Source organism: Notolepis coatsorum (genome assembly GCF_963971535.1).
Source record: "Notolepis coatsorum genome assembly, chromosome: 8".
In the NCBI taxonomy this organism is placed as follows: Eukaryota; Metazoa; Chordata; class Actinopteri; order Aulopiformes; family Paralepididae; genus Notolepis; species Notolepis coatsorum.
Genome location: NC_140172.1, coordinates 103933257 through 103946768, shown reverse-complemented (window position 1 = coordinate 103946768; position 13512 = coordinate 103933257). Strand labels below are relative to the sequence as shown.

Genomic DNA, 13512 nt, shown 5'->3' with positions numbered 1-13512 from the left:
GAGCAGGGCACTTCACTCTACTGTAATGCCCCTAACGGCTTCGCCAGATGCGGGAAAGTGAAGGGGAGAGAACTGACAATATCTCCGCGCAGCAATCTAGCGTGAGATCCAACGGTGCCAATTGTCGGTATTGCACCAAAAAAACGCTATAAAACGCTGCGACGCCATTTTTGTTTTTTTAATTTCTCTTATTTCTTGGGATTATAGATCACAAAACAGAATTTAATTGGCATATATTGGAGCGCAGTTATTGTGTCTACCTTCTGTGAACGTTTAGCAACAATCCGAGTTGAAAAACGATCCAAAATGGCGGAGCAATGTCCATAATTAACTTTATTATTTACAGATTTCATTCACGGTTCTTGTGATACTAAATCCCAACTGGTCGCCCATGTTCGTCTTGTGTTTGGATTTGAGTGGGTTTGAGTTTCCAGAGCGCTGATGGGTGAGGAGGGAGACCTTGTACCTGAAAAAGACGGGAAGCCAGTGTAGGGAATAGAGTCTGGGTGTGATGTGATTATATTTCCGCCTCTCATCAGGATCCTAGCAGCACAGTTCTGAATGTACTGGAGCTTCTGGATGCTCTTGCTAGGGACCCCGATAAGCAGTGCGTTGCAGTAGTCAAGCCTTGAGGAGACAAAGGCGTGAACGAGTTTTTGGCATCTGAGTGTGGGACGGAGTCTGGCTATGGAAGAATAAGGTTTTGCACAGGTGCTTAATTTGGGAGTCAAAGGTCAGGTGGGGGTCCATTTTTACACCCAGGTTGGTGACTACTGGTGAGAGGGGAGGTTCTGGCTGGAAACGGTGATGCTGGTTATTGGGCATGATTTGATCTGGTGTGGGGTGCCGAAATACACTGTACTCCACATGAAATACACTGTTTCAAGATTCAAGATTCAAGATTCAATAGTTTTATTAAAACCACAGTGTTAGTGTGGCTACATTTACCATTGTCTAGCAAAACAACATTTGAAAAATAAATTAAATGGAAAAGAGGAACCCCCCCCCAAGAAAAAATGCCAGAAAATGTACACTGTTTGAAAAGGAGATGGAAGAAGCAAAGCTTATCCGTTTCCATCCCCATCAATAACTAATTGCAAGATTATATATACTTCAGCAAGTACAATACGACACGATTTCCAATACACAACATATAATAATAATAATAATAATAATAATAATAATAATAATAATAATAATAATGGCTTGGATTTATATAGCGCTCTTCATGACACCCAGAGCGCTTCACAGAGTCCATTATTCGTTCATACACAGTCATACCGGTGGTGGTAAGCTACAATTGCAGCCAGAGCTTCCCTGAGGCAGACTCACGGAAGCGTGGCGAATAATCATCGCCTACGGCCCCTCCGACCACCACCAACATGCATTCACATGCATGCATACACATTCATACGAGGCAAGTAGGTTAAGTGTCTTGCCCAAGGACACAACGGCGATGGGATGGACATGGGCTTGAGCGGGATTCGAACCACCAACCCTTCGATCATTGGACGACCCGCTCTACCCCTGAGCCAAAGCAAATACTTCAACTACACGCACACACAACACACACACACACACACACACACACACACACACACACACACACACACACACACACACACACACACACACACACACACACACACACACACACACACACACACACACACACACACACACACACACACACACACACACACACACACACACACAGACACAGACACAGACACACACACACACACACACACGCACACACACACTAGACTATACTCTCATGTCACCCTTCCCTTCAAATCATTCTCATACAATAAGTTGGACTTCCTCCCTGGTATACTTTGCGAACACCATCTTTTTGAACTTCCTCTTTAATATACTTATAGATTGACTGGATTCGGTCTCCTCCTCCAGAACATTCCACAAGGTAACTCCACACAGAGAAATACACATAGCCTTCCTGGTTGTTCTTGAAGATTGCTGTTCCAGTTTGAGTTTCCCTCTAAGGTTATATCGTTGGAGTCCCGCTCTCTCGCAGAACATGTTCTGTATCTTGTCAGGAAGGCTGTGATGTAGGCCTTTCCCCCTGACTCTGCCCCCTCTAACCCCGACGACTATGCCCTCCTCCTCAACTCTACTCTCTCTGACTCCCTCGACTCACTGGCACCCCTGAAAACCATCACTGTCTCATTCACCACCTCCTCCCCCTGGTACACTCCGGAACTCCGCTCTATGAAGAAGACCGGCCGTCAACTAGAACGCCTCTATAAAAAAATCCGCTTCACCATCCACGCCGACCTCCACAAACAGCACGTCTCCTCCTACCGTGATGCACTCCAAGCTGCCAAATCTGCCCACTACTCCACCATCATCAACAGCAGCAACCGCAACCCCCGGACCCTCTTCTCCACTGTCAAGAAACTCCTACAACCCCCGGACAATAACTCACTCTCCTCCCCTGACCTCTGCAACTCGTTTCTCCTCTCCTTCAATAATAAAATATCTCTAATCAACAGCTCACTGACCGCCCGCATCGCCAATTCCCCCACCCTCGCCCCCCCCACTATCATTTCCCCCCCACCTGACTCCATCCCTCCCACCCCTTTTACTGCCTTCGCCCCAGTCGACTCCTCCTTCATCATGGACCTCATGACCACCTCCAAGACCACTACCTGCTCCCTTGACCCCCTCCCCACTACTCTCACCAAAGCCTGCCTCCCTGCTCTCATCCCCCACCTCACCGCCCTTTTCAACCAGTCACTATCCCTAGGCCACGTCCCCTCCCCCTATAAACTCGCCGCTGTCACCCCTGTCCTCAAAAAACCCACTCTCGACCCATCCAACCTCTCCAACTACCGCCCCATATCCAATCTTCCTTTTGTTTCCAAAACACTGGAACGCATTGCTGCCTCCCAACTCCACTCCCATCTCCAGTCCAACACCCTCTATGAACCCCTTCAGTCTGGCTTCCGTCCCGCTCACAGCACCGAAACTGCACTGGTTAAAGTCATCAACGACCTCCTCATCTCTGCTGATTCCGGTGCCCTCAACATCCTGATCCTACTCGATCTCAGTGCAGCCTTTGACACAGTGTCTCACTCCATCCTCCTCCAAAGGCTGCACCAACTGGGTGTTGAGGGCACAGCACTTGGCTGGTTCTCCTCCTACCTCACAGACAGACACCAATTCATCTCCCTCTCCGGCCACACCTCTTCCCCCTCCCCAGTCACACAGGGGGTTCCCCAAGGCTCAGTCATTGGCCCCCTGCTCTTCATCTGCTACATTCTCCCCCTTGGTCACATCATCCGTAAATACCACCTCAACTTACACTGCTACGCTGATGACACCCAAATCTACATCAGTACACAATCCCCCCACAGCCCACCCCTCAGTCACATCGAATTCTGCATTACCGAACTCCAAACTTGGATGACTCACAACTTCCTCAAATTGAACAGTGACAAGACGGAACTTCTCATTATTGGCACCAAAACCACCCTCACCAGATCTGGACCCATCACACTCACCATCAACAACTCCACCATCACCCCCTCCCCCCTAGTCCGAAACCTTGGTGTCCTCCTTGACCCCACCCTCTCATTCGACCCCCACGTCCGCTCCATAGTAAAAATATCTTACTTTCACCTCCGCAACATTGCAAAAATCCGTCACTGCCTCTCCCCCCCTGCTGCTGAATCCCTCATTTACGCCTTCATCTCCTCCCGCCTGGACAATTGCAACTCCCTCCTCACTGGTATCACCTCCCGCTCCCTCCATAAACTGCAAATGGTCCAAAATTCAGCCGCCCGCCTCCTCACTAACACCCGGTCCCGTGAACACATCACTCCTGTCCTCCACTCTCTCCACTGGCTCCCGATCAAACACAGCATAAACTTTAAAACACTACTCCTCACCTTCAAAGCCCTCCACAGCCTGGCCCCCCCCTACCTGACTGATCTCCTTCTTCCCTACCACCCCACCCGCTCCCTCCGGTCCTCCTCCACTGCCTCCCTCACTGTCCCGACATCCAAACTCAAAAACTTTGGAGATCGGGCCTTCTCTCGTACTGCACCCCGACTCTGGAACTCCCTCCCTCAGTCCATCAGAGACTCCCCTACACTCTCCACCTTCAAAGCTCGCCTCAAAACCCACCTATTCTCCCTTGCCTTCAACCCCCCCCTCCAACCTGATTGATGTCTGTCTCCAGTCTTTTTGTGCTATCATGCTGTCTTCCCTGTTCCCCCCCATGGTCTCATGTTCCTTTTGTTTTTGTTTCTTTGTTGTTTCTTTGTTTTTGTTTCTTTGCTTTTGTTTCTTTGTTTTTACTTTTGCTCCCGACTATTGTCAGCGACTTCGGGTTATTGAGAAGCGCTATATAAATCAAATTCATTTTTATTATTATTATTATGACTCTGTACATGAACTGGGCGGTTTTGTAATACACTGTACACCATTCAAATACACTATACACCAAATTCAAATTACACTGTACACCACATTCAAATCCACTGTACTCCACATTCAAATACACTGTACACCATTCAAATACACTGTACACCACATTCAAATACACTGTACACCACATTCAAATTACACTGTACACCACATTCAAATACACTGTACACCACATTCAAATTACACTGTACACCATTCAAATACACTGTACACCATTCAAATACACTGTACACCATTCAAATACACTGTACTCCACATTCAAATCCACTGTACACCATTCAAATACACTGTACTCCACATTCAAATACACTGTACACCACATTCAAATACACTGTACACCATTCAAATACACTGTACACTGGTAGATGAATCAGAAAAGTACCTGACTAGGTGCTAATGACATCATTGCCTCAAATCATTCACTGAGAACATCACTCTGAAAGCACCTTCACACCCTTCTTCCCGATGTGTCGTTTCATTCCACTTTGAGCACTTTTCTTTGATCAAAGGTGGAACCTGATAACAGAGCGGTGCCTTTCATAAACACATCCATGGATCAGCGATAAGGCCCTGCCAGCGTGGCGCCACGGAGGCCGTCATGTTTATCTACCTGTGTCTTCTTTCAGGGCGCAGACATTCTCTGGGTAGCGGCGTTTCAATACCGAACCTATTCCCGTTGGCCAAATGTAATCCAGTGACATGACATTGACATTCAGCGCACGCCATTACCCCAAACACCGTGGCTGCCAGAATTGAAAGACGAAAGCGGTCGGCAATATAAATGCCACAGCATGTACCCCTCCCCCCCCCCCTCCGCCTGACAATAGAGAGACGTTCAGTGGGTGAAATGAGGAGGTCCACTGTGCATGATATGAGCCTGACAGTACATGCAAGACACCTCGCCATGTTTTTTTTTTTCTATTTATTTTTGGGCTTTTTTCTGTATTTTTTCACCCATCCCAATTTAGTCGTTATGCCAATTCCCTTCCTGGCCGTTGCTTGCATTGCCCCACTGTCGGCCTGGGGAGGGTGTAGAACTACCACATGCCTCCTCAGATGTGGAGTCACAAAACACTTCTTTTCACCTGACGTGAAGAGTTTCATTGGGGGAACCTAACGCGTGGGAGGTTCACGCTATTTCCCCCAGATCCCCTCCCTCCCTGCTGAACAGGCTCCCCGACCGACCAGTAGGAGTCGCAGTTTACAACGACCAGGACACAGCTGGATTAGATCCCAGAGTCTCTGCGGTGGTAGGCGAGTGCTTAGTCCACTGCGCTACCCAGGCGCACCCCACTTCGCCATGTCTGCTAAACTATTTCCAGTAAAACTCATTCCCGCCACTTATTGTTCAGTTGGACTGCATTTTATATGGTTATTTTTATCCAAACACGCTTCACATCTCGTGCCTCACATTCGCCCGTTCACTCACACACCGACAGTGGAGGCAACCGCACATGGTGTTGACCTGCTCGTCGGAGAAGCTAGGGGTTAAAGGAACTTAAAAGAAATTAGCTTATTTGCCATCTTCCCCGGAGTTAGACAAGCAGAAACATACCCAAATCAAATCAAATGTATTTGTAAGGCCCGACAACACACGTTAATGTCCCCATGGGCCGGACACGTCTTCTTTAAACAAGTCAAGAAGAAACATAACAATAAGTCACGAACAAAACAATAATACCATAAGGTCCAACAAAAATATCTTACTTTCACCTCCGCAACATTGCAAAAATCCGTCACTGCCTCTCCCCCCCTGCTGCTGAATCCCTCATTCACGCCTTCATCTCCTCCCGCCTGGACTATTGCAACTCCCTCCTCACTGGTATCACCTCCCGCTCCCTCCATAAACTGCAAATGGTCCAAAATTCAGCCGCCCGCCTCCTCACTAACACCCGGTCCCGTGAACACATCACTCCTGTCCTCCACTCTCTCCACTGACTCCCGATCAAACACAGCATGAACTTTAAAACACTACTACTCACCTTCAAAGCCCTCCACAGCCTGGCCCCCCCCTACCTGACTGATCTCCTTCAGCGCACGCCATTACCCCAAACACCGTGGCTGCCAGAATTGAAAGACGAAAGCGGTCTGCAATATAAATGCCACAGCATGTACCCCCCCCCCCCCCCCCCCCCCCCCCTCCGCCTGACAATAGAGAGCCGTTCAGTGGGTGAAATGAGGAGGTCCACTGTGCATGATATGAACCTGACAGTACATGCAAGACACCTCGCCATGTCTTTTTTTTTCTATTTATTTTTGGTCTTTTTTCTGTATTTTTTCACCCATCCCAATTTAGTCGTTATGCCAATTCCCTTCCTGGCCGTTGCTTGCATTGCCCCACTGTCGGCCTGGGGAGGGTGTAGAACTACCACATGCCTCCTCAGATGTGGAGTCGCAAAACGCTTCTTTTCACCTGACGTGAAGAGTTTCATTGGGGGAACCTAACGCGTGGGAGGTTCACGCTATTTCCCCCAGATCCCCTCCCTCCCTGCTGAACAGGCTCCCCGACCGACCAGTAGGAGTCGCAGTTTACAACGACCAGGACACAGCTGGATTAGATCCAAGAGTCTCTGCGGTGGTAGGCGAGTGCTTAGTCCACTGCGCTACCCAGGCGCACCCCACTTCGCCATGTCTGCTAAACTATTTCCAGTAAAACTCACTCCCGCCACTTATTGTTCAATTGGACTGCATTTTATATGGTTATTTTTATCCAAACACGCTTCACATCTCGTGCCTCACATTCGCCTGTTCACTCACACACCGACAGTGGAGGCAACCGCACATGGTGTTGACCTGCTCGTCGGAGAAGCTAGGGGTTAAAGGAACTTAAAAGAAATTAGCTTATTTGCCATCTCCCCCGGAGTTAGACAAGCAGAAACATACCCAAATCAAATCAAATCAAATGTATTTGTAAGGCCCGACAACACACGTTAATGTCCCCATGGGCTGGACACGTCTTCTTTAAACAAGTCAAGAAGAAACATAACAATAAGTCACGAAAAAACAAGAACACCATAAGGTCCAACAAATTGAAAATAAATGCAAAAAAATTAATGAATGCAAACACTCCCAGACACCCTACGCGAAGGTAAGGAAAAACTCACTAAAACCTAACAATAGGAAAAAATGCACCACAGGCAGTGTGGAGGAGAGAAACCTTAGAAGGGCCATTCAAGGGGGGATCGCCCTTCTTAGATGTCGGTGATAGTAGTGTTGCATACTGACAGTTGGTAAGCATGCACTCATGTGTGTAGTGAAACACAGATGAGTGCATGCAATAGCAACTCAACATTTTGAAAAATTAAAGATAGAGCTGATAGCGATAGCAACTGAACATTTTGAAAGATTAAAGATAGAGCTGATAGCGGATCTATTTGAGGCACAGGGGCGCGCAAAGAGGGTCACATACTCCCCTCTTCTTCTGTGCATGCAGTAGGAGTAGGAAGACCCACACAGTTAGCCTAGCTTAGCGTCATTCACTGGAAGAGGTTCCCAAAAAGTTGGCGTGTTCCTTTAAGTGTCTTGCTCAAGGACAATTTGACACGCTGCCGGGAGGAGTTGGAATCGAACCGGGAACCTTCCGATTACCTGGCGGCCGCTCTTGCTCTTGAGTTTACTTTTTCAGGGACAACTTCACGATCGTGCCAGTTACAGCAGAGGCTGGTTTGGAAGACTTGGCAATTATTTATTAAACAGACTGCTTACATTGCAGTAGAGAATTGCTATCTGGCAACAATATTCCATTTTCTAGATACGTCTGCAGGACAGGAGACAAACTAGAGACGTCTGCAGGACAGGAGGTAAACTAGAGACGTCTGCAGGACAGGAGGTAAACTAGAGATGTCTGCAGGACAGGAGGTAAACTAGAGATGTCTGCAGGACAGGAGACAAACTAGAGATGTCTGCAGATGTTTCTAGTTTGTCTCCTGTCCTGCAGATGTATCTAGTTTACCTCCTGTCCTGCAGACGTCTCTAGTTCACCTCCTGTCCTGCAGACGTCTCTAGTTTGTCTCCTGTCCTGCAGACGTCTCTAGTTTGTATCCTGTCCTGCAGACGTCTCTAGTTTGTCTCCTGTCCTGCAGACGTCTCTAGTTTTTCTCCTGTCCTGCAGACATCTCTAGTTTGTCTCCTGTCCTGCAGACGTCTCTAGTTTACCTCCTGTCCTGCAGACGTCTCTAGTTTGTCTCCTGTCCTGCAGACGTCTCTAGTTTGTCTCCTGTCCTGCAGACATCTCTAGTTTGTCTCCTGTCCTGCAGACGTCTCTAGTTTGTCTCCTGTCCTGCATACGTCTCTAGTTTGTCTCCTGTCCTGCAGACGTCTATAGTTTGTCTCCTGTCCTGCAGATTACTCATTACCGAAAAAACTAACGCAGTTAGTAACGCCCTTAATAATAACTGGATGTCACAGTATGATGTCTAATCAAACATTCTAGAACATTTGTGATGTCACAGTATGATGTCATAATAGACCATTCTAGAACATTTGTGATATCACAGTATGATGTCATAATCAAACATCCTAGAACATTTGTGATGTCACAGTATGATGTCATAATCAAACATTCTAGAACATTTGTGATGTCACAGTATGATAGAACATTCTAGAACATTTGTGATGTCACAGTATGATGTCATAATAGAACATTCTAGAACATTTGTGTACAGTATATATTCAACAATTCTCTCAGAAGATATCAGATCTCACAAGACAAGTTGTTTCCGGCTACTTGTCTGTAAGGTTTGAATATATTCTGTAGATACAATTTAAAATCCCCACATGGTAAAAGAAACAATGTCCTGTACAATCTTTAATGAGCTGCGTCTGGAGGGAAGGCTCTGTGATGTGGTTATTAAAGTCAACAGCACTGAGTTGAATGCCCACAAGGCCCTCCTGTGTGACTGCAGTGACTATTTCAGGTAAGTTTAGCTTGGTTCAGGTTAGCTTGATTCAGGTTAGCTTGGTTAGTAAACAGATACCATACTGTACTTTTACTGTAAACAGATACTATATTGTACTTCTACTGCAAACAGATACTATACTGTATGTCTACTGTAAAAAGATACTATACTGTACTATTGCATTACTTTCAAGTAAATGTTTTACATAAACAACATACACAAATCTAAACTATTTTAATGTTGCTGTGGGACAAAGTGAGACTAGCCTCCAATCAAATGCCATGTATGTAGATATTATAATTACTATGTTTATATAGTGGATCATACAAATACAAACACAATAGATGTTTTGGAACTTTTGATATGTATTGCCCCTCAAGAGGCCACAACTGGGCAACATTAAATACGAGATTACTCGTTACTGAAAAAACTAACGCTGTTAATAATAACTGGATGCCACAGTATGATGTCATAATCAAACATTCTAGAACATTTGTGATGTCACAGTATGATGTCATAATAGACCATTCTAGAACATTTGTGATGTCACAGTATGATGTCATAATATACCATTCTAGAACATTTGTGATGTCACAGTATGATGTCGTAATCAAACATTCTAGAACATTTGTGATGTCACAGTATGATGTCATAATCAAACATTCTAGAACATTTGTGATATCACAGTATGATGTCATAATCAAACATTCTAGAACATTTGTGATGTCACAGTATGATGTCATAACCAAACACTAGAACATTTGTGATGTCACAGTATGATGTCATAATCAAACATTCTAGAACATTTGTGATGTCACAGTATGATTTCATAATATAACATTCTAGAACATTTGTGATGTCACAGTATGATGTCATAATAGAACATTCTAGAACATTTGTGTACAGTATATATTCAACAATTCTCTCAGAAGTTCTCAGATCTCACAAGACAAGTGAAGATCTCACTTGTTGTTTCCGGCTACTTGTCTGTACGCTTGAATATATTCTGCAGATACTATTTAAAATCCCCACATGTAAAAGGAAACAATGTCCTGTACAATCCTTAATGAGCTGCGTCTGGAGGGAAGGCTCTGTGATGTGGTTATTAAAGTCAACAGCACTGAGTTGAATGCCCACAAGGCCCTCCTGTGTGACTGCAGTGACTATTTCAGGTAAGTTTAGCTTGGTTCAGGTTAGCTTGGTTCAGGTTAGCTTGGTTATTAAACAGATACCATACTGTACTTTTACTGTAAACAGATAATATACTGTACTTATACTGTAAACAGATACTATACTGTATGTCTACTGTAAAAAGATACTATACTGTACTTCTACTGTAAACAGATACTATAATGTACTTCTAATGTAAAAATATACTATAATGTACTTCTACTGTAAACAGATACTGTACTTCTACTGTAAACCGATACTATACTGTACTTCTACTGTAAACAGATACTATACTGTACTTATACTGTAAACCAATACTATACTGTGTGTCTACTGTAAAAATATACTATACTGTACTTATACTGTAAAAAGATAATATACTGTACTTCTACTGTAAACAAATAATATACTGAACTTCTACTGTAAAATATACTATACTGCACTTCTACTGTAAACAGATACTATACTGGACTTTTACTGTAAACATATACTATACTGTACTTCTACTGTAAACATATACTATACTGTACTTCTACTGTAAACAGATAATATACTGTACTTCTACTGTAAAAATATATTATACTGTACGTCTACTGTAAAAAGATAATATACTGTACTTATACTGTAACAAATATACTATACTGTACTTATACTGTAAACAGATAATATACTGTACGTGTACTGTAGACATATAATATACTGTACTTATACTGTAAACAAATACTATACTGTACTTCTACTGTAAAATATACTATACTGCACTTCTACTGTAAACAGATACTATACTGTACTTCTACTGTAAACAGATACTATACTGTACGTATACTGTAAAACTATGCTATACTGTACTTATACTGTAAAAAATACTATACTGTACTTATACTGTAAAAAGATACTATACTGTACTTATACTGTAAACAGATACTATACTGCACTTCTACTGTAAACATATACTATAATATAATTGTACTGTAAACAGATACTATACTGTACTTCTACTGTAAAAATATACTATACTGTACTTCTACTGTAAACAGATACTATAATGTACTTCTAATGTAAAAATATACTATAATGCACTTCTACTGTAAACAGATACTGTACTTCTACTGTAAACCGATACTATACTGTACTTCTACTGTAAACAGATACTATACTGTACTTATACTGTAAACCAATACTATACTGTGTGTCTACTGTAAAAATATACTATACTGTACTTATACTGTAAAAAGATAATATACTGTACTTCTACTGTAAACAAATAATATACTGAACTTCTACTGTAAAATATACTATACTGCACTTCTACTGTAAAATATACTATACTGCACTTCTACTGTAAACAGATACTATACTGTACTTCTACTGTAAACATATAATATACTGTACTTCTACTGTAAACATATACTATACTGTACTTCTACTGTAAACCAATACTATACTGTGTGTCTACTGTAAAAATATACTATACTGTACTTATACTGTAAAAAGATAATATACTGTACTTCTACTGTAAACAAATAATATACTGAACTTCTACTGTAAAATATACTATACTGCACTTCTACTGTAAACAGATACTATACTGGACTTTTACTGTAAACATATACTATACTGTACTTCTACTGTAAACATATACTATACTGTACTTCTACTGTAAACAGATAATATACTGTACTTCTACTGTAAAAATATATTATACTGTACGTCTACTGTAAAAAGATAATATACTGTACTTATACTGTAACAAATATACTATACTGTACTTATACTGTAAACAGATAATATACTGTACGTGTACTGTAGACATATAATATACTGTACTTATACTGTAAACAAATACTATACTGTACTTCTACTGTAAAATATACTATACTGCACTTCTACTGTAAACAGATACTATACTGTACTTCTACTGTAAACAGATACTATACTGTACGTATACTGTAAAACTATGCTATACTGTACTTATACTGTAAAAAATACTATACTGTACTTCTACTGTAAAAAGATACTATACTGTACTTATACTGTAAACAGATACTATACTGCACTTCTACTGTAAACATATACTATAATATAATTGTACTGTAAACAGATACTATACTGTACTTCTACTGTAAAAATATACTATACTGTACTTCTACTGTAAACAGATACTATAATGTACTTCTAATGTAAAAATATACTATAATGCACTTCTACTGTAAACAGATACTGTACTTCTACTGTAAACCGATACTATACTGTACTTCTACTGTAAACAGATACTATACTGTACTTATACTGTAAACCAATACTATACTGTGTGTCTACTGTAAAAATATACTATACTGTACTTATACTGTAAAAAGATAATATACTGTACTTCTACTGTAAACAAATAATATACTGAACTTCTACTGTAAAATATACTATACTGCACTTCTACTGTAAAATATACTATACTGCACTTCTACTGTAAACAGATACTATACTGTACTTCTACTGTAAACATATAATATACTGTACTTCTACTGTAAACATATACTATACTGTACTTCTACTGTAAACAGATAATATACTGTACTTCTACTGTAAAAATATATTATACTGTACGTCTACTGTAAAAAGATAATATACTGTACTTATACTGTAACAAATATACTATACTGTACTTATACTGTAAACAGATAATATACTGTACGTGTACTGTAGACATATAATATACTGTACTTATACTGTAAACAAATACTATACTGTACTTCTACTGTAAAATATACTATACTGCACTTCTACTGTAAACAGATACTATACTGTACTTCTACTGTAAACAGATACTATACTGTACTTCTACTGTAAAAATATACTATACTGTACGTATACTGTAAACATATGCTATACTGTACTTATACTGTAAAAAATACTATACTGTACTTCTACTGTAAAAAGATAATATACTGTACTTATACTGTAAACAGATACTATACTGCACTTCTACTGTAAACAT

At 41.8% G+C, this 13512-nt stretch overlaps 1 protein-coding gene across 1 annotated transcript in view; it reads right to left on the bottom strand.

The window, feature by feature from the left end:
• The window catches only part of LOC311233526 (uncharacterized protein), a gene marked incomplete at both ends in the record, with an annotated part of 31267 nt that overhangs the window by 7151 nt on the left and 10604 nt on the right, over nt 1–13512 (bottom strand). Inside the window, 1 exon segment of the mRNA XM_084320492.1 lies at nt 467–627. Coding sequence (XP_084176618.1) covers nt 467–627 — 161 coding nt within the window.